The 20,991-nt window shown below is 60.5% G+C and overlaps 1 protein-coding gene across 1 annotated transcript in view; it reads right to left on the reverse strand.

Moving 5' to 3' along the window:
• Positions 1-20,991, reverse strand: part of ZC3H3 (zinc finger CCCH-type containing 3) — a 236,009-nt gene that overhangs the window by 41,902 nt on the left and 173,116 nt on the right. The window contains 1 exon segment of the mRNA XM_075352670.1: positions 11,440-11,571. Coding sequence (XP_075208785.1) covers positions 11,440-11,571 — 132 coding nt within the window.

The following is a 20,991-nucleotide window of genomic DNA, read 5'->3' on the forward strand; positions in this document are numbered from 1 at the left end:
TGCAGCCCCCATCATTAGCGTCCGGCGCTGTGACCGGTCCTGGGGTCTGGACGTGTGATCAGTGCAGCCCCCATCATTAGTGTCCGGTGCTGTGACCGGTCCTGGGGTCTGGACGTGTGATCAGTGCAGCCCCCATCATTAGCATCCGGTGCTGTGACCGGTCCCGGGGTCTGGACGTGTGATCAGTGCAGCCCTCATCATTAGTGTCCGGCGCTGTGACCGGTCCCGGGGTCTGGACGTGTGATCAGTGCAGCCCCCATCATTAGTGTCCGGTGCTGTGACCGGTTCTGGGGTCTGGACGTGTGATCAGTGCAGCCCCCATCATTAGCGTCCGGTGCTGTGACCGGTTCTGGGGTCTGGACGTGTGATCAGTGCAGCCCTCATCATTAGCGTCCGGTACTGTGACCGGTCCTGGGGTCTGGACGTGTGATCAGTGCAGCCCCCATCATTAGTGTCCGGTGCTGTGACCGGTCCTGGGGTCTGGACGTGTGATCAGTGCAGCCCCCATCATTAGCATCCGGTGCTGTGACCGGTCCCGGGGTCTGGACGTGTGATCAGTGCAGCCCTCATCATTAGCGTCCGGTGCTGTGACCGGTCCCGGGGTCTGGACGTGTGATCAGTGCAGCCCCCATCATTAGCGTCCGGTGCTGTGACCGGTCCCGGGGTCTGGACGTGTGATCAGTGCAGCCCCCATCATTAGCGTCCGGTGCTGTGACCGGTCCCGGGGTCTGGATGTGTGATCAGTGCAGCCCCCATCATTAGCGTCCGGCGCTGTGACCGGTCCTGGGGTCTGGACGTGTGATCAGTGCAGCCCCCATCATTAGCGTCCGGTGCTGTGACCGGTCCTGGGGTCTGGACGTGTGATCAGTGCAGCCCCCATCATTAGCATCCGGTACTGTGACCGGTCCTGGGGTCTGGACGTGTGATCAGTGCAGCCCCCATCATTAGCGTCCGGTGCTGTGACCGGTTCTGGGGTCTGGACGTGTGATCAGTGCAGCCCTCATCATTAGCGTCCGGTGCTGTGACCGGTCCCGGGGTCTGGACGTGTGATCAGTGCAGCCCCCATCATTGGCGTCCGGTGCTGTGACCGGTCCTGGGGTCTGGACGTGTGATCAGTGCAGCCCCCATCATTAGTGTCCGGTGCTGTGACCGGTCCCGGGGTCTGGACGTGTGATCAGTGCAGCCCCCATCATTAGCGTCCGATGCTGTGACCGGTCCCGGGGTCTGGAAGTGTGATCAGTGCAGCCCTCATCATTAGCGTCCAGTGCTGTGACCGGTCCTGGGGTCTGGATGTGTGATCAGTGCAGCCCCCATCATTAGCGTCCAGTGCTGTGACCGGTCCTGGGGTCTGGACGTGTGATCAGTGCAGCCCCCATCATTAGCGTCCAGTGCTGTGACCGGTCCTGGGGTCTGGACGTGTGATCAGTGCAGCCCCCATCATTAGTGTCCGGTGCTGTGACCGGTCCCGGGGTCTGGACGTGTGATCAGTGCAGCCCCCATCATTAGCGTCCAGTGCTGTGACCGGTCCTGGGGTCTGGACGTGTGATCAGTGCAGCCCCCATCATTAGTGTCCGGTGCTGTGACCGGTCCTGGGGTCTGGACGTGTGATCAGTGCAGCCCCCATCATTAGCGTCCGGTGCTGTGACCGGTCCCGGGGTCTGGACGTGTGATCAGTGCAGCCCTCATCATTAGTGTCCGGCGCTGTGACCGGTCCCGGGGTCTGGACGTGTGATCAGTGCAGCCCCCATCATTAGTGTCCGGTGCTGTGACCGGTCCCGGGGTCTGGACGTGTGATCAGTGCAGCCCTCATCATTAGCGTCCAGTGCTGTGACCGGTCCCGGGGTCTGGACGTGTGATCAGTGCAGCCCCCATCATTAGCGTCCGGTGCTGTGACCGGTCCTGGGGTCTGGACGTGTGATCAGTGCAGCCCTCATCATTAGCGTCCGGTGCTGTGACCGGTCCTGGGGTCTGGACGTGTGATCAGTGCAGCCCCCATCATTAGTGTCCGGTGCTGTGACCGGTCCTGGGGTCTGAAAGTGTGATCAGTGCAGCCCCCATCATTAGCGTCCGGCGCTGTGACCGGTCCTGGGGTCTGGACGTGTGATCAGTGCAGCCCCATCATTAGCGTCCGGTGCTGTGACCGGTTCTGGGGTCTGGACGTGTGATCAGTGCAGCCCCCATCATTAGCGTCCGATGCTGTGACCGGTCCTGGGGTCTGGACGTGTGATCAGTGCAGCCCCCATCATTAGCGTCCGGTGCTGTGACCGGTTCTGGGGTCTGGACGTGTGATCAGTGCAGCCCTCATCATTAGCGTCCGGTGCGGTGACCGGTCCCGGGGTCTGGATGTGTGATCAGTGCAGCCCCCATCATTAGTGTCCGGTGCTGTGACCGGTCCTGGGGTCTGGACGTGTGATCAGTGCAGCCCCCATCATTAGCGTCCGGCGCTGTGACCGGTCCTGGGGTCTGGACGTGTGATCAGTGCAGCCCTCATCATTAGCGTCCGGTGCTGTGACCGGTCCTGGGGTCTGGACGTGTGATCAGTGCAGCCCCCATCATTAGCATCCGGTACTGTGACCGGTCTTGGGGTCTGGACGTGTGATCAGTGCAGCCCCCATCATTAGCGTCCGGTGCTGTGACCGGTTCTGGGGTCTGGACGTGTGATCAGTGCAGCCCTCATCATTAGCGTCCGGTACTGTGACCGGTCCTGGGGTCTGGACGTGTGATCAGTGCAGCCCCCATCATTAGTGTCTGGTGCTGTGACCGGTTCTGGGGTCTGGACGTGTGATCAGTGCAGCCCTCATCATTAGCGTCCGGTGCTGTGACCGGTCCCGGGGTCTGGATGTGTGATCAGTGCAGCCCCCATCATTAGCGTCCGGCGCTGTGACCGGTCCTGGGGTCTGGACGTGTGATCAGTGCAGTCCCCATCATTAGCGTCCGGTGCTGTGACCGGTCCTGGGGTCTGGACGTGTGATCAGTGCAGCCCCCATCATTAGCGTCCAGTGCTGTGACCGGTCCTGGGGTCTGGACGTGTGATCAGTGCAGCCCCCATCATTAGCGTCCGGTGCTGTGACCGGTCCTGGGGTCTGGACGTGTGATCAGTGCAGTCCCCATCATTAGCGTCCGGCGCTGTGACCGGTCCTGGGGTCTGGACGTGTGATCAGTGCAGCCCCCATCATTAGCATCCGGTACTGTGACCGGTCTTGGGGTCTGGACGTGTGATCAGTGCAGCCCCCATCATTAGCGTCCGGTGCTGTGACCGGTTCTGGGGTCTGGACGTGTGATCAGTGCAGCCCTCATCATTAGCGTCCGGTACTGTGACCGGTCCTGGGGTCTGGACGTGTGATCAGTGCAGCCCCCATCATTAGTGTCCGGTGCTGTGACCGGTCCTGGGGTCTGGACGTGTGATCAGTGCAGCCCCCATCATTAGCATCCGGTGCTGTGACCGGTCCCGGGGTCTGGACGTGTTATCAGTGCAGGCCCCATCATTAGCGTCCGGTGCTGTGACCGGTCCCGGGGTCTGGACGTGTGATCAGTGCAGCCCCCATCATTAGCGTCCGGTGCTGTGACCGGTCCCGGGGTCTGGACGTGTGATCAGTGCAGCCCCCATCATTAGCGTCCGGCGCTGTGACCGGTCCTGGGGTCTGGACGTGTGATCAGTGCAGCCCCCATCATTAGCGTCCGGTGCTGTGACCGGTCCTGGGGTCTGGACGTGTGATCAGTGCAGCCCCCATCATTAGCGTCCGGTGCTGTGACCGGTTCTGGGGTCTGGACGTGTGATCAGTGCAGCCCTCATCATTAGCGTCCGGTGCTGTGACCGGTCCCAGGGTCTGGACGTGTGATCAGTGCAGCCCCCATCATTAGCGTCCGGCGCTGTGACCGGTCCTGGGGTCTGGACGTGTGATCAGTGCAGCCCCCATCATTAGCGTCCGGTGCTGTGACCGGTCCTGGGGTCTGGACGTGTGATCAGTGCAGCCCCCATCATTAGCGTCCGGTGCTGTGACCGGTCCTGGGGTCTGGACGTGTGATCAGTGCAGCCCCCATCATTAGCGTCCGGTGCTGTGACCGGTCCCGGGGTCTGGACGTGTGATCAGTGCAGCCCCCATCATTAGCGTCCGGTGCTGTGACCGGTCCCGGGATCTGGACGTGTGATCAGTGCAGCCCCCATCATTAGCGTCCGGTGCTGTGACCGGTCCCGGGGTCTGGACGTGTGATCAGTGCAGCCCCCATCATTAGCGTCCGGCGCTGTGACCGGTCCTGGGGTCTGGACGTGTGATCAGTGCAGCCCCCATCATTAGTGTCCGGTGCTGTGACCGGTCCTGGGGTCTGGACGTGTGATCAGTGCAGCCCCCATCATTAGTGTCCGGTGCTGTGACCGGTCCCGGGGTCTGGACGTGTGATCAGTGCAGCCCCCATCATTAGCGTCCGGTGCTGTGACCGGTCCCGGGGTCTGGACGTGTGATCAGTGCAGCCCCCATCATTAGCGTCCGGTGCTGTGACCGGTCCTGGGGTCTGAACGTGTGATCAGTGCAGCCCCCATCATTAGCGTCCGGCGCTGTGACCGGTCCCGGGGTCTGGACGTGTGATCAGTGCAGCCCCCATCATTAGCGTCCGGCGCTGTGACCGGTCCCGGGATCTGGACGTGTGATCAGTGCAGCCCCCATCATTAGCGTCCGGCGCTGTGACCGGTCTCGGGGTCTGGACGTGTGATCAGTGCAGCCCCCATCATTAGCGTCCGGCGCTGTGACCGGTTCTGGGGTCTGGACGTGTGATCAGTGCAGCCCTCATCATTAGCGTCCGGTGCTATGACCGGTCCTGGGGTCTGGACGTGTGATCAGTGCAGCCCCCATCATTAGTGTCCGGCGCTGTGACCGGTCCTGGGGTCTGGACGTGTGATCAGTGCAGCCCCCATCATTAGCGTCCGGTGCTGTGACCGGTCCCGGGGTCTGGACGTGTGATCAGTGCAGCCCCCATCATTAGTGTCCGGTGCTGTGACCGGTCCTGGGGTCTGGACGTGTGATCAGTGCAGCCCCCATCATTAGTGTCTGGTACTGTGACCGGTCCCGGGGTCTGGACGTGTGATCAGTGCAGCCCCCATCATTAGCGTCCGGTGCTGTGACCGGTCCTGGAGTCTGGACGTGTGATCAGTGCAGCCCCCATCATTAGTGTCTGGTGCTGTGACCGGTCCCGGGGTCTGGACGTGTGATCAGTGCAGCCCCCATCATTAGCGTCCGGTGCTGTGACCGGTCCCGGGATCTGGACGTGTGATCAGTGCAGCCCCCATCATTAGCGTCCGGTGCTGTGACCGGTCCTGGGGTCTGGACGTGTGATCAGTGCAGCCCCCATCATTAGTGTCCGGTGCTGTGACCGGTCCTGGGGTCTGGACGTGTGATCAGTGCAGCCCCCATCATTAGTGTCTGGTACTGTGACCGGTCCCGGGGTCTGGACGTGTGATCAGTGCAGCCCCCATCATTAGCGTCCGGTGCTGTGACCGGTCCTGGGGTCTGGACGTGTGATCAGTGCAGCCCCCATCATTAGTGTCTGGTGCTGTGACCGGTCCCGGGGTCTGGATGTGTGATCAGTGCAGCCCCCATTATTATTATTATTATTTATTATTATAGCGCCATTTATTCCATGGCGCTTTACAAGTGAAAGAGGGTATACGTACAACAATCATTAACAGTACAAGACAGACTGGTATAGGAGGAGAGAGGACCCTGCCCGCGAGGGCTCACAGTCTACAGGGAATGGGTGATGGTACAATAGGTAAGGACAGAGCTGGTTGCGCAGTGGTCTACTGGGCTGAAGGCTATTGTAGGTTGTAGGCTTGTTGGAAGAGGTGCTGTGACCGGTCCTGGGGTCTGGACGTGTGATCAGTGCAGCCCCCATCATTAGCGTCCGGCGCTGTGACCGGTCCTGGGGTCTGGACGTGTGATCAGTGCAGCCCCCATCATTAGCGTCCGGTGGTGTGACCGGTCCTGGGGTCTGGACGTGTGATCAGTGCAGCCCCCATCATTAGCGTCCGGCGCTGTGACCGGTCCCGGGGTCTGGACGTGTGATCAGTGCAGCCCTCATCATTAGCGTCCGGCGCTGTGACCGGTCCCGGGGTCTGGACGTGTGATCAGTGCAGCCCCCATCATTAGCGTCCGGTGCTGTGACCGGTCCTGGGGTCTGGACGTGTGATCAGTGCAGCCCCCATCATTAGCGTCCGGTGCTGTGACCGGTTCTGGGGTCTGGACGTGTGATCAGTGCAGCCCCCATCATTATCGTCCGGTGCTGTGACCGGTCCCGGGGTCTGGACGTGTGATCAGTGCAGCCCCCATCATTAGCGTCCGGTGCTGTGACCGGTCCCGGGGTCTGGACGTGTGATCAGTGCAGCCCCCATCATTAGCGTCCGGTGCTGTGACCGGTTCCGGGGTCTGGACGTGTGATCAGTGCAGCCCCCATCATTAGCGTCCGGTGCTGTGACCGGTCCCGGGGTCTGGACGTGTGATCAGTGCAGCCCCCATCATTAGCGTCCGGTGCTGTGACCGGTCCTGGGGTCTGGACGTGTGATCAGTGCAGCCCCCATCATTAGCGTCCGGTGCTGTGACCGGTCCCGGGGTCTGGACGTGTGATCAGTGCAGCCCCCATCATTAGCGTCCGGCGCTGTGACCGGTCCCGGGATCTGGACGTGTGATCAGTGCAGCCCCCATCATTAGCGTCCGGCGCTGTGACCGGTCCCGGGGTCTGGACGTGTGATCAGTGCAGCCCCCATCATTAGCGTCCGGCGCTGTGACCGGTCCCGGGGTCTGGACGTGTGATCAGTGCAGCCCTCATCATTAGCGTCCGGTGCTGTGACCGGTCCCGGGGTCTGGACGTGTGATCAGTGCAGCCCTCATCATTACCGTCCGGTGCTGTGACCGGTCCTGGGGTCTGGACGTGTGATCAGTGCAGCCCCCATCATTAGCGTCCGGTGCTGTGACCGGTCCTGGGGTCTGGACGTGTGATCAGTGCAGCCCCCATCATTAGCGTCCGGTGCTGTGACCGGTCCTGGGGTCTGGACGTGTGATCAGTGCAGCCCCCATCATTAGCGTCCAGTGCTGTGACCGGTCCTGGGGTCTGGACGTGTGATCAGTGCAGCCCCCATCATTAGCGTCCAGTGCTGTGACCGGTCCCGGGGTCTGGACATGTGATCAGTGCAGCCCCCATCATTAGCGTCCGGTGCTGTGACCGGTCCTGGGGTCTGGACGTGTGATCAGTGCAGCCCCCATCATTAGCGTCCGGTGCTGTGACCGGTCCCGGGGTCTGGACGTGTGATCAGTGCAGCCCCCATCATTAGCGTCCGGTGCTGTGACCGGTCCCGGGGTCTGGATGTGTGATCAGTGCAGCCCTCATCATTACCGTCCGGTGCTGTGACCGGTCCTGGGGTCTGGACGTGTGATCAGTGCAGCCCCCATCATTAGCGTCCGGTGCTGTGACCGGTCCTGGGGTCTGGACGTGTGATCAGTGCAGCCCCCATCATTAGCGTCCGGTGCTGTGACCGGTCCTGGGGTCTGGACGTGTGATCAGTGCAGCCCCCATCATTAGCGTCCAGTGCTGTGACCGGTCCTGGGGTCTGGACGTGTGATCAGTGCAGCCCCCATCATTAGCGTCCAGTGCTGTGACCGGTCCCGGGGTCTGGACGTGTGATCAGTGCAGCCCCCATCATTAGCGTCCGGTGCTGTGACCGGTCCTGGGGTCTGGACGTGTGATCAGTGCAGCCCCCATCATTAGCGTCCGGTGCTGTGACCGGTCCCGGGGTCTGGACGTGTGATCAGTGCAGCCCTCATCATTAGCGTCCGGTGCTGTGACCGGTCCTGGGGTCTGGACGTGTGATCAGTGCAGCCCCCATCATTAGCGTCCGGTGCTGTGACCGGTCCCGGGGTCTGGACGTGTGATCAGTGCAGCCCCCATCATTAGCGTCCGGTGCTGTGACCGGTCCTGGGGTCTGGACGTGTGATCAGTGCAGCCCCCATCATTAGCGTCCGGTGCTGTGACCGGTCCCGGGGTCTGGACGTGTGATCAGTGCAGCCACGCTGTAACCCGTGAAGCCACCATCACAAAAATATTCAACTCCGCAGAGCGTCACAGGCTCCCATAGACTTCCATGTACCGTATCATCACAATCGCTATCGGTCCCCGTCATTATCGCAGTCCCATCCTACAGTACAGTGTCTGCAGAACGCAGTTTCGTCCTCCCATTGAAGTTAATGGGAGTGGTGTGTGAGGATTACCCCGACCCCCCATGTGCGGTGCTGCACCCCCCGCGTACACTCGGCCTGGGAGCACAGCCTTGATAAATTATTCACACCCCGGGGAGGGCGCACGCGTCTAACGAGCCGGTGTTTTATGAAGGTTGCATTGTTACTGGCGTCTCGGTGATACCGCCGCTCTCCAGGGCCCATTTCTGGAGCAGCGCGAAGATCGACTGGATATAAAAGGGAAAAAAAGAAAAAAGCGACAAACAAACAAGAGGCGCAAACCCCCGACCTCAGCACTTTCCTCCATTATTTGGGAGAATCAGGTTAACCCCTTCCCGGGCCGGCCTTGGCGGCGGTGGCATCCGTCCTAGTCAGCAGTCTCATCGCACACAATTACGGGGCTCTATCCATCATCCTGACCGCAATGCTTTTCTGACACTCCGAAAAGAGACGCGCTAAGCACTTTCACTAATAGCAGAAATATTCTAAATAGCGCGCTATATTTTCATTTAAATTGGAATATTTTACAAGTAATTGTGTGCGGGGAGCGCGGCTGCGGGCGGGGGGCACGGTCTCTGTGCGGGGAGCGCGGCTGCGGGCGGGGGGCACGGTCTGTGTGCGGGGAGCGCGGCTGCGGGCGGGGGGGCACGGTCTGTGTGCGGGGAGCGCGGCTGCGGGCGGGGGGCACGGTCTGTGTGCGGGGAGCACGGCTGCGGGCGGGGGGCACGGTCTGTGTGCGGGGAGCGCGGCTGCGGGCGAGGGGCACGGTCTGTGTGCGGGGAGCGCGGCTGCGGGCGGAGGGCACGCTCTGTGTGCGGGGAGCGCGGCTGCGGGCGAGGGGCACGGTCTGTGTGCGGGGAGCGCGGCTGTGGGCGGGGGGCACGGTCTGTGTGCGGGGAGCGCGGCCGCAGGCGGGGGGCACGGTCTGTATGCGGGGAGCGCGGCCGCAGGCGGGGGGCACGGTCTGTGTGCGGAGAGCACGATCTGTGTGCGGGAAGAGTGGCTGCGGGCGGAGGGCACGGTCTGCGGGCGGGGGAGGGCACTGTCTGCGGGCGGCTGCCATGGTCTGTGGGCAGCTCAGGACGGGGGCGTGATCTGAACCCTGAGATGACCCCGGTTATAGGTTTCGGTTTCTGGCCTGCAGAGTGACTGTTTGGCGCAATGCTGCCGTTACATAATGACAAGCTGCTGTGCGCGAGAGTGCGGTCACATGATCCTGCAAAGCTGCGCTCCCACAATGCACTGCCCCACGCTGGCCGAGAACGGAGCATAATGCTACATAGACACAGAGTCAGGCAGAAAGAGGTCACTTCCCTGTGGATACATTACACTATTGTGCGCCTCATATAGCCCCATCTACAGGCGGCAGCACAACCGGGGAGAGCACACAAGCGGGGGGAGCGCACAAGCGGGGAGAGCGCACAAGCGGGGAGAGCGCACAAGCGGGGGGAGCGCACAAGCGGGGGGAGCGCACAAGCGGGGGGAGCGCACAACCGGGGGGAGCGCACAACCGGGGGGAGCGCACAACCGGGGGGAGCGCACAACCGGGGAGAGCGCACAACCGGGGAGAGCGCACAAGCGGGGGGAGCGCACAAGCGGGGAGAGCGCACAAGCGGGGGGAGCGCACAACCGGGGGGAGCGCACAACCGGGGAGAGCACACAAGCGGGGGGAGCGCACAAGCGGGGAGAGCGCACAAGCGGGGAGAGCGCACAAGCGGGGGGAGCGCACAACCGGGGGGAGCGCACAACCGGGGGGAGCGCACAACCGGGGGGAGCGCACAACCGGGGAGAGCACACAAGCGGGGGGAGCGCACAAGCGGGGAGAGCGCACAAGCGGGGAGAGCGCACAAGCGGGGAGAGCGCACAAGCGGGGGGAGCGCACAAGCGGGGGGAGCGCACAAGCGGGGGGAGCGCACAACCGGGGAGAGCACACAAGCGGGGGGAGCGCACAAGCGGGGAGAGCGCACAAGCGGGGAGAGCGCACAAGCGGGGGGAGCGCACAAGCGGGGGGAGCGCACAAGCGGGGAGAGCGCACAACCGGGGAGAGCGCACAACCGGGGAGAGCGCACAAGCGGGGAGAGCGCACAAGCGGGGGGAGCGCACAAGCGGGGGGAGCGCACAATAAGGGGGGAGCGCACAAGCGGGGGGAGCGCACAATAAGGGGGGAGCGCACAAGCGGGGGGAGCGCACAATAAGGGGGGAGCGCACAATAAGGGGGGAGCGCACAATAAGGGGGGAGCGCACAATAAGGGGGGAGCGCACAATAAGGGGGGAGCGCACAATAAGGGGGGAGCGCACAATAAGGGGGGAGCGCACAATAAGGGGGGAGCGCACAATAAGGGGGGAGCGCACAAGCGGGGGGAGCGCACAACCGGGGGGAGCACACAATAAGGGGGGAGCGCAGAACCAGGGGGAGCGCACAATAAAGGGGGAGCGCACAATAAGGGGGGAACGCACAACAAGAGGGAGCGCACAACCGGGGGGGAGCGCACAATCGGGGGAGCGCACAACCGGGGGGAGCGCACAACTGGGCGGAGATCTCTGCTTGCTGTCAGTGAATGGGACATTTGAGGGTATTTGTTACACTGTGTCCAGTCCAGGATGATCATCTGAGAGGTGGACGGATGCATTTTACCTGCACTGATACATTGTAGCAAAATATCAGAGCAGGAGATACGTGTGCAGCAGCTCTATACTGAAGGTTAATGAAACAAACCCTCAGCTGTGAGACGGGACCAGTATATATACAGCAGATCCCTCGTACAGCAGATCCCTCGTACAGCAGATCCCTCGTACAGCTGATCCCTCGTACAGCAGATCCCTCGTACAGCAGATCCCTCGTACAGCAGATCCCTCGTACAGCTGATCCCTCGTACAGCTGATCCCTCGTACAGCTGATCCCTCGTACAGCAGATCCCTCGTACAGCAGATCCCTCGTACAGCAGATCCCTCGTACAGCAGATCCCTCGTACAGCAGATCCCTCGTACAGCAGATCCCTCGTACAGCAGATCCCTCGTACAGCAGATCCCTCGTACAGCAGATCCCTCGTACAGCAGATCCCTCATACAGCAGATCCCTCATACAGCAGATCCCTCATACAGCAGATCCCTCATACAGCAGATCCCTCATACAGCAGATCCCTCATACAGCAGATCCCTCATACAGCAGATCCCTCATACAGCAGATCCCTCATACAGCAGATCACAACTCAGGCCTCACCTTGGCACCCATGGGGCAGTATCCTTTCAGGAAGTCAGGGCAAACCTCCGCTTTCCTGGAGACGTAGACGTGGCTGTACGGGCAGTCATTATTGTGGCAGATCCCCTTCAGGAAGTACGAACACACCGGCATCTGCAGAGACAGGAAGACGCTGAAAACTCCACAGCAGAGCGCCAGAGCCGCAGAAAGTCATCACACAGGATCTTATCCTGTATCTCTGTATACAGGGAGCTCCCCCTAGTTGTGGCTGCAGACAGGATCTTATCATGTATCTCTGTATACAGGGAGCTCCCCCTAGTGGTGGCTGCAGACAGGATCTTATAATGTACCTCTGTATACAGGGAGCTCCCTCTAGTGGTGACTGCAGACAGGATCTTATCATGTATCTCTGTATACAAGGAGCTCCCCCTAGTGGTGGCTGCAGACAGGATCTTATGTATCTCTGTATACAGGGAGCTCCCCCTAGTGGCGACTGCAGACAGGATCTTATCATGTATCTCTGTATACAGGGAGCTCCCCCTAGTGGTGGCTGCAGACAGGATCTTATGTATCTCTGTATACAAGGAGCTCCCCCTAGTGGTGGCCGCAGACAGGATCTTATCATGTATCTCTGTATACAGGGAGCTCCCCCTAGTGGTGGCTGCAGACAGAATCTTATCATGTATCTCTGTATACAGGGAGCTCCCCCTAGTGGTGGCTGCAGACAGGATCTTATATATCTCTGTATACAGGGAGCTCCCCCTAGTGGTGGCTGCAGACAGGATCTTATCATGTATCTCTGTATACAGGGAGCTCCCTCTAGTGGTGACTGCAGACAGGATCTTATCATGTATTTCTGTATACAGGGAGCTCCCCCTAGTGGTGGCTGCAGACAGGATCTTATCATGTATCTCTGTATACATGGAGCTCCCCCTAGTGGTGGCTGCAGACAGGGTCTTATCATGTATCTCTGTATACATGGAGCTCCCCCTAGTGGTGGCTGCAGACAGGATCTTATCATGTATCTCTGTATACAGGGAGCTCCCCCTAGTGGTGGCTGCAGACAGGATATTATCATGTATCTGTATACAGGGCGCTCCCCCTAGTGGTGGCTGCAGACAGGATCTTATCATGTATCTCTATATACAGGGAGCTCCCCCTAGTGGTGGCTGCAGACAGGATCTTATCATGTATCTCTGTATACAGGGAGCTCCCCCTAGTGGTGGCTGCAGACAGGATCTTATCATGTACCTCTGTATACAGGGAGCTCCTCCTAGTGGTGTCTGCAGACAGGATCTTATCATGTATCTCTGTATACAGGGAGCTCCCCCTAGTGGTGGCTGCAGACAGGATCTTATCATGTATCTCTGTATACAGGGAGCTCCCCCTAGTGGTGGCTGCAGACAGGATCTTATCATGTACCTCTGTATACAGGGAGCTCCTCCTAGTGGTGTCTGCAGACAGGATCTTATCATGTATCTCTGTATACAGGGAGCTCCCCCTAGTGGTGGCTGCAGACAGGATCTTATCATGTATCTCTGTATACAGGGAGCTCCCCCTAGTGGTGGCTGCAGACAGGATATTATCATGTATCTGTATACAGGGCGCTCCCCCTAGTGGTGGCTGCAGACCGGATCTTATCATGTATCTCTGTATACAGGGAGCTCCCCCTAGTGGTGGCTGCAGACAGGATCTTATCATGTATCTCTGTATACAGGGAGCTCCCCCTAGTGGTGGCTGCAGACAGGATCTTATCATGTATCTCTGTATACAGGGAGCTCCCCCTAGTGGAGGCTGCAGACAGGAGCTTATCATGTATCTCTGTATACAGGGAGCTCCCCCTAGTGGAGGCTGCAGACAGGATCTTATCATGTATCTCTGTATACAGGGAGCTTCCCCCTAGTGGTGGCTGCAGACAGGAGCTTATCATGTATCTCTGTATACAGGGAGCCCCCCCTAGTGGTGGCTGCAGACAGGATCTTATCATGTATCTCTGTATACAGGGAGCCCCCCCTAGTGGTGGCTGCAGACAGGATCTTATCATGTATCTCTGTATACAGGGAGCTCCCTCTAGTGGTGGCTGCAGACAGGGTCTTATCATGTATCTCTGTATACAGCGAGCTCCCCCTGGTGGTGGCTGCAGACAGGGTCTTATCATGTATCTCTGTATACAGGGAGCTCCCCCTAGTGGTGGCTGCAGACAGGATCTTATCATGTATCTCTGTATACAGGGAGCTCTCCCTAGTGGTGGCTGCAGACAGGATATTATCATGTATCTCTGTATACAGGGAGCTCCCTCTAGTGGTGACTGCAGACAGGATCTTATCATGTATCTCTGTATACAGGGAGCTCCCCCTAGTGGTGGCTGCAGACAGGATCTTATCATGTATCTCTGTATACAGGGAGCTCCCCCTAGTGGTGGCTGCAGACAGGATCTTATCATGTATCTCTGTATACAGGGAGCTCCCTCTAGTGGTGGCTGCAGACATGATCTTATCATGTGTCTCTGTATACAGGGAGCTCCCCCTAGTGGTGACTACAGACAGGATCTTATCATGTATCTCTGTATACAGGGAGCTCCCCCTAGTGGAGGCTGCAGACAGGAGCTTATCATGTATCTCTGTATACAGGGAGCTCCCCCTAGTGGTGGCTGCAGACAGGATCCTATCATGTATCTCTGTATACAGGGAGCTCCCCCTAGTGGTGGCTGCAGACAGGATCTTATCATGTATCTCTGTATACAGGGAGCTCTCCCTAGTGGTGGCTGCAGACAGGATCTTATCATGTATCTCTGTATACAGGGAGCTCCCCCTAGTGGTGACTGCAGACAGGATCCTATCATGTATCTCTGTATACAGGGAGCTCCCCCTAGTGGTGGCTGCAGACAGGGTCTTATCATGTATCTCTGTATACAGGGAGCTCCCCCTAGTGGTGGCTGCAGACAGGATCCTATCATGTATCTCTGTATACAGGGAGCTCCCCCTAGTGGTGGCTGCAGACAGGGTCTTATCATGTATCTCTGTATACAGGGAGCTCCCCCTAGTGGTGTCTGCAGACAGGGTCTTATCATGTATCTCTGTATACAGCGAGCTCCCCCTGGTGGTGGCTGCAGACAGGGTCTTATCATGTATCTCTGTATACAGGCAGCTCCCCCTAGTGGTGGCTGCAGACAGGGTCTTATCATGTATCTCTGTATACAGGGAGCTCCCCCTAGTGGTGGCTGCAGACAGAATCTTATCATGTATCTCTGTATACAGGGAGCTCCCCCTAGTGGTGGCTGCAGACAGGATCTTATGTATCTCTGTATATAGGGAGTGTCCTTTAAGGCTGAGTGTAAGGGTGAAGCTCCTCTTACAGTGATCTTACAAGGAGAAGCTCATGACCCATGATAGTATGAGGGATAATGGGGTCACCCGCCGTCTGCCCATCCCCCGCTCGCTCACCATCTCTTATGCAATATTTAGATCCTGTGACAATGAGGGCTGTAAAGGCGGCTCCTGAATATTAAAGGGACTAACAGCGAGAAAATGACTTGTTAAAGTGTCTGGTTCTGGTGCCGCAGCGAGATCAGGCCTCATCTAATAAAGTCATAAAGGCCGGTGATGGCTCATCATCCAGAGACATTACTCTCCGGGGCAGTAAAGCTGACAGCGCGGTGACTGTCACCTTCAGCAGGAGACGCCGGCCGGGACCGCGCACAAAGAAGTGAGAGCACGGAGGCTTCCTCTTGTGACAGCGCCCCCCTGTGTATGGCCTGTGTGTGGTACTGCAGCTGTGGCAGGACAGACGCACTCCTCCACTCTCTGATAATCGGATTTCGGCGTCTCCCCTCACACAGAGGACGGTGCGGCGAAGATCCATGCACTGACATATGAGGCTATGTGAGGCTGCCGCCGCTGGCAGGAGGGGTGGGCACGTGGAGTCCACCAGGCCCCGGTGCCAGGGAATAAATCAGCGGTAACATATGGAGGATGAGATATTCCTCCCAATTACATGGGAAGAGGGAGATTGCAATGACTTATGTCACACATTACAGCGCGGGGAGAGGACACGGGCTGCGCAGGCGGCCGGCTAATGAACCTGAAACTCCAGCAGCCTCTCCAAATTGCTCACCGCACACTTCTGTGTTTTGCTTATTTTTATTAGGGAGAAAAATGCTGAATCGTTAGAAGTCCCTGAAGAGGAAAAGCTGTTGTAACAGCAGCGGCGAGAGAGGTGGAGGCGGCGAAGAGGACCCCGGAGAAGACATCCGTCCATCTCCAAACCCCCGCACCCATCCAGCAGGCGAGGAGGACCCCGGAGAAGACATCTGTCCATCTCCAAACCCCCGCACCCATCCTGCAGGCGAGGAGGACCCCGGAGAAGACATCTGGACCCATCTCCAAACCCCCGCACCCATCCTGCGAGCGAGGGAGGAGATCCCCGGAGAAGACATCCGTCCATCTCCAGACCCCCGCACCCATCTTGCAGACGAGGAGGACCCCGGCGAAGACATCCGTCCATCTCCAGACCCCCGCACCCATCCTGCAGACGAGGAGGACCCCGGAGAAGACATCCGTCCATCTCCAGACCCCCGCACCCATCCTGCAGGCGAGGAGGACCCCAGAGAAGACATCCGTCCATCTCCAAACCCCCGCACCCATCCAGCAGGCGAGGAGGACCCCAGAGAAGACATCCGTCCATCTCCAAACCCCCGCACCCATCCTGCGAGCGAGGAGATCCCCGGAGAAGACATCCGTCCATCTCCAAACCCCCGCACCCATCCTGCAGGCGAGGAGGACCCCAGAGAAGACATCCGTCCATCTCCAAACCCCCGCACCCATCCAGCAGGCGAGGAGGACCCCAGAGAAGACATCCGTCCATCTCCAAACCCCCGCACCCATCCTGCGAGCGAGGAGATCCCCAGAGAAGACATCCGTCCATCTCCAAACCCCCGCACCCATCCTGCAGGCGAGGAGGACCCCAGAGAAGACATCCGTCCATCTCCAAACCCCCGCACCCATCCAGCAGGCGAGGAGGACCCCGGAGAAGACATCCGTCCATCTCCAAACCCCCGCACCCATCCAGCAGGCGAGGAGGACCCCGGAGAAGACATCCCTCCATCTCCAAACCCCCGCACCCATCCTGCAGGCGAGGAGAACCCCGGAGAAGACATCCGCACCCATCTCCAGACCCTCGCACCCATCCTGCAGGCGAGGAGAACCCTGGAGAAGACATCCGTCCATCTCCATACCCCCGCACCCATCCAGCAAGCGAGGAGGACCCCGGAGAAGACATCCGAACCCATCTCCAGACCCCCGCACCCATCCTGCGAGCGAGGAGATCCCCGGAGAAGACATCCGTCCATCTCCAAACCCCCACACCAATCCAGCAGGCGAGGAGGACCCCGGAGAAAACATCCGTCCATCTCCAAACCCCCACACCTATCCAGCAGGCGAGGAGGACCCCGGAGAAAACATCCGTCCATCTCCAAACCCCCGCACCCATCCAGCAGGCGAGGAGAACCCCGGAGAAGACATCCGTACCCATCTCCAGACCCCCGCACCCATCCTGCAGGCGAGCAGAACCCCGGAGAAGACATCCGTACCCATCTCCAGACCCCCGCACCCATCCTGCAGGCGAGGAGAACCCCGGAGAAGACATCCGGACCCATCCCCAGACCCCCGTACCCATCCTGCAGGCGAGGAGGACCCCGGAGAAGACATCTGTACCCATCTCCAGACCCCCGCACCCATCCTGCAGGCGAGGAGAGCCCCGGAGAAGACATCCGTCCATCTCCAGACTCCCGCACCCAACCTGAGGGCGAGGAGAGCCCCGGAGAAGACATCCGTCCATCTCCAGACCCCCGCACCCATCCTGCAGGCGAGGAGAGCCCCGGAGAAGACATCCGTACCCATCTCCAGACCCCCGCTCCCATCCTGCAGGCGAGGAGAGCCCCGGAGAAGACATCTGGACCCATCTCCAGACCCCCGCACCCATCGTGAAGGCGAGGAGAGCCCCGGCGAAGACATCCGTACCCATCTCCAGATCCCCGCAACCATCCTGCGGATGAGGAGAACCCCGGAGAAGACATCCGTCCATCTCCAAACCCCCGCACCCATCCTGCAGGCGAGGAGGACCCCGGAGAAGACATCCGAACCCATCTCCAGACCCCCGCACCCATCCTGCGAGCGAGGAGATCCCCGGAGAAGACATCCGTCCGTCTCCAAACCCCCGCACCCATCCTGCAGGCGAGGAGGACCCCAGAGAAGACATCCGTCCATCTCCAAACCCCCGCACCCATCCTGCAGGCGAGGAGGATCCCGGAGAAGACATCCGTCCATCTCCAAACCCCCGCACCTATCCTGCAGGCGAGGAGGACCCCGGAGAAGACATCCGTCCATCTCCAAACCCCCGCACCCATCCTGCAGACGAGGAGATCCCCGGAGAAGACATCCGCACCCATCTCCAGACCCCCGCACCCATCCTGCAGGCGAGGAGAACCCCGGAGAAGACATCCGTCCATCTCCAAACCCCCGCACCCATCCTGCAGACAAGGAGATCCCCGGAGAAGACATCCGCACCCATCTCCAGACCCCTGCACCCATCCTGCAGGCGAGGAGAACCCCGGAGAAGACATCCGTCCATCTCCAAACCCCCGCACCCATCCTGCAGACGAGGAGGACCCCGGAGAAGACATCCGTCCATCTCCAAACCCCCGCACCCATCCTGCAGGCGAGGAGGACCCCGGAGAAGACATCCGTCCATCTCCAGACCCCCGCACCCATCCTGCAGGCGAGGAGAACCCCGGAGAAGTCATCCGTCCATCTCCAAACCCCCGCACCCATCCTGCAGACAAGGAGATCCCCGGAGAAGACATCCGTCCATCTCCAAACCCCCGCACCCATCCAGCAGGCGAGGAGGACCCCGGAGAAGACATCCGCACCCATCTCCAGACCCCCGCACCCATCCTGCAGGCGAGGAGAACCCCGGAGAAGACATCCGTCCATCTCCAAACCCCCGCACCCATCCTGCAGGCGAGGAGGACCCCGGAGAAGACATCCGTCCATCTCCAAACCCCCGCACCCATCCTGCAGGCGAGGAGAACCCCGGAGAAGACATCCGTACCCATCTGCAGACCCCCGCACCCATCCTGCAGGCGAGGAGAACCCCGGAGAAGACATCCGTCCCCATATCCAGACCCCCGAACCCATCCTGCGGGCGAGGAGAGCCCCGGAGAAGACATCCGAACCCATCTCCAGATCCCCGCACCCATCCTGCAGGCGAGGAGAGCCCCGGAGAAGACATCAGCACCCATCTCCAGACCCCTGCACCCATCCTGCAGGCGAGGAGAACCCCGGAGAAGACATTCGTACCCATCTCCAGATCCCCGCACCCATCCTGCAGGCGAGGAGAACCCCGGAGAAGACATCCGTACCCATCTCCAGATCCCCGCACCCATCCTGCAGACGAGGAGAACCCCGGAGAAGACATCTGGACCCATCTCCAGACCCCCGCACCCATCGTGCAGGCGAGGAGAGCCCCGGAGAAGACATCCGTACCCATCTCCAGATCCCCGCACCCATCCTGCGGATGAGGAGAACCCCGGAGAAGACATCCGTCCATCTCCAGATCCCCGCACCCATCCTGCATTCGAGGAGAGCCCCAGAGAAGACATCCGTACCCATCTCCAGATCCCCGCACCCATCCTGCAGGCGAGGAGAGCCCCGGAGAAGACATCCGGACCCATCTCCAGACCCCCGCACCCATCCTGCAGGCGAGGAGAGCCCCGGAGAAGACATCCGTACCCATCTCCAGATCCCCGCACCCATCCTGCAGGCGAGGAGAGCCCCGGAGAAGACATCCGGACCAATCTCCAGATCCCCGCACCCATCCTGCAGACGAGGAGATCCCCGGAGAAGACATCCGTCCATCTCCAGACCCCGCACCCATCCTGCAGGCGAGCAGAACCCCGAAGAAGACATCCGGACCCATCTCCAGACCCCCGCACCCATCCTGCCGGCGAGGAGAACCCCGGAGAAGACATTCGGACCCATCCCCAGACCCCCGTACCCATCCTGCAGGCGAGGAGGACCCCGGAGAAGACATCCGTACCCATCTCCAGACCCACGCACCCATCCTGCAGGCGAGGAGAGCCCCGGAGAAGACATCCGTCCATCTCCAGACCCCCGCACCCATCCTGCGGATGAGGAGAACCCCGGAGAAGACATCCGTCCATCTCCAGATCCCCGCACCCATCCTGTAGGCGAGGAGAACCCCGGAGAAGACATCCGGACCCATCTCCAGACCCCTGCACCCATCCTGCAGGCGAGGAGAGCCCCGGAGAAGACATCCGTACCCATCTCCAGATCCCCGCACCCATCCTGCAGGCGAGGAGAACCCCGGAGAAGACATCCGGACCCATCTCCAGACCCCTGCACCCATCCTGCAGGCGAGGAGAGCCCCGGAGAAGACATCCGTACCCATCTCCAGATCCCCGCACCCATCCTGCAGGCGAGGGGAGCCCCGGAGAAGACATTCGGACCCATCTCCAGACCCCCGCACCCATCCTGCAGGCGAGGAGAGCCCCGGAGAAGACATCCGGACCCATCTCCAGATCCCCGCACCCATCCTGCAGGCGAGGAGAGCCCCGGAGAAGACATCCGGACCCATCTCCAGATCCCCGCACCCATCCTGCAGGCGAGGAGAACCCCGGAGAAGACATCCGTACCCATCTCCAGACCCCCTCACCCATCCTGCAGACGAGGAGATCCCCGGAGAAGACATCCGTCCATCTCCAGACCCCGCACCTATCCTGCAGGCGAGCAGAACCCCGGAGAAGACATCCGGACCCATCTCCAGACCCCCGCACCCATCCTGCAGGCGAGGAGAACCCCGGAGAAGACATCCGGACCCATCCCCAGACCCCCGTACCCACCCTGCAGGCGAGGAGGACCCCAGAGAAGACATTTGTACCCATCTCCAGACCCCCGCACCCATCCTGCAGGCGAGGAGAGCCCCGGAGAAGACATCCGTCCATCTCCAGACCCCCGCACCCATCCTGCAGGCGAGGAGATCCCCGGAGAAGACATCCGTCCATCTCCAGACCCCCGCACCCATCCTGCAGGCGAGGAGATCCCCGGAGAAGACATCCGTCCATCTCCAGACCCCCGCACCCATCCTGCAGGCGAGGAGAACCCCGGAGAAGACATCCGGACCCATCCCCAGACCCCCGTACCCATCCTGCAGGTGAGGAGGACCCCGGAGAAGACATCCGTCCATCTCCAGACCCCCACACCCATCCTGCAGGCGAGGAGAACCCCGGAAAAGACATCTGTACCCATCTCCAGACCCCCGAATCCATCCTGCAGGCGAGGAGAACCCCGGAGAAGACATCCGAACGCATCTCCAGATCCCCGCACCCATCCTGCAGGCGAGGAGAACCCCGGAGAAGACATCCGGACCAATTTCCAGACCCCCGCACCCGTCTCCAGATCCCCGCACCCATCCTGCAGGCAAGGAGAGCCCCGGAGAAGACATCCGTCCATCTCCAGACCCCCGCACCCATCCTGCGGGCGAGGAGAACCCCGGAGA

The sequence above is a fragment of the Anomaloglossus baeobatrachus genome, chromosome 6, assembly GCF_048569485.1.
Source record: "Anomaloglossus baeobatrachus isolate aAnoBae1 chromosome 6, aAnoBae1.hap1, whole genome shotgun sequence".
NCBI classification, from domain to species: Eukaryota; Metazoa; Chordata; class Amphibia; order Anura; family Aromobatidae; genus Anomaloglossus; species Anomaloglossus baeobatrachus.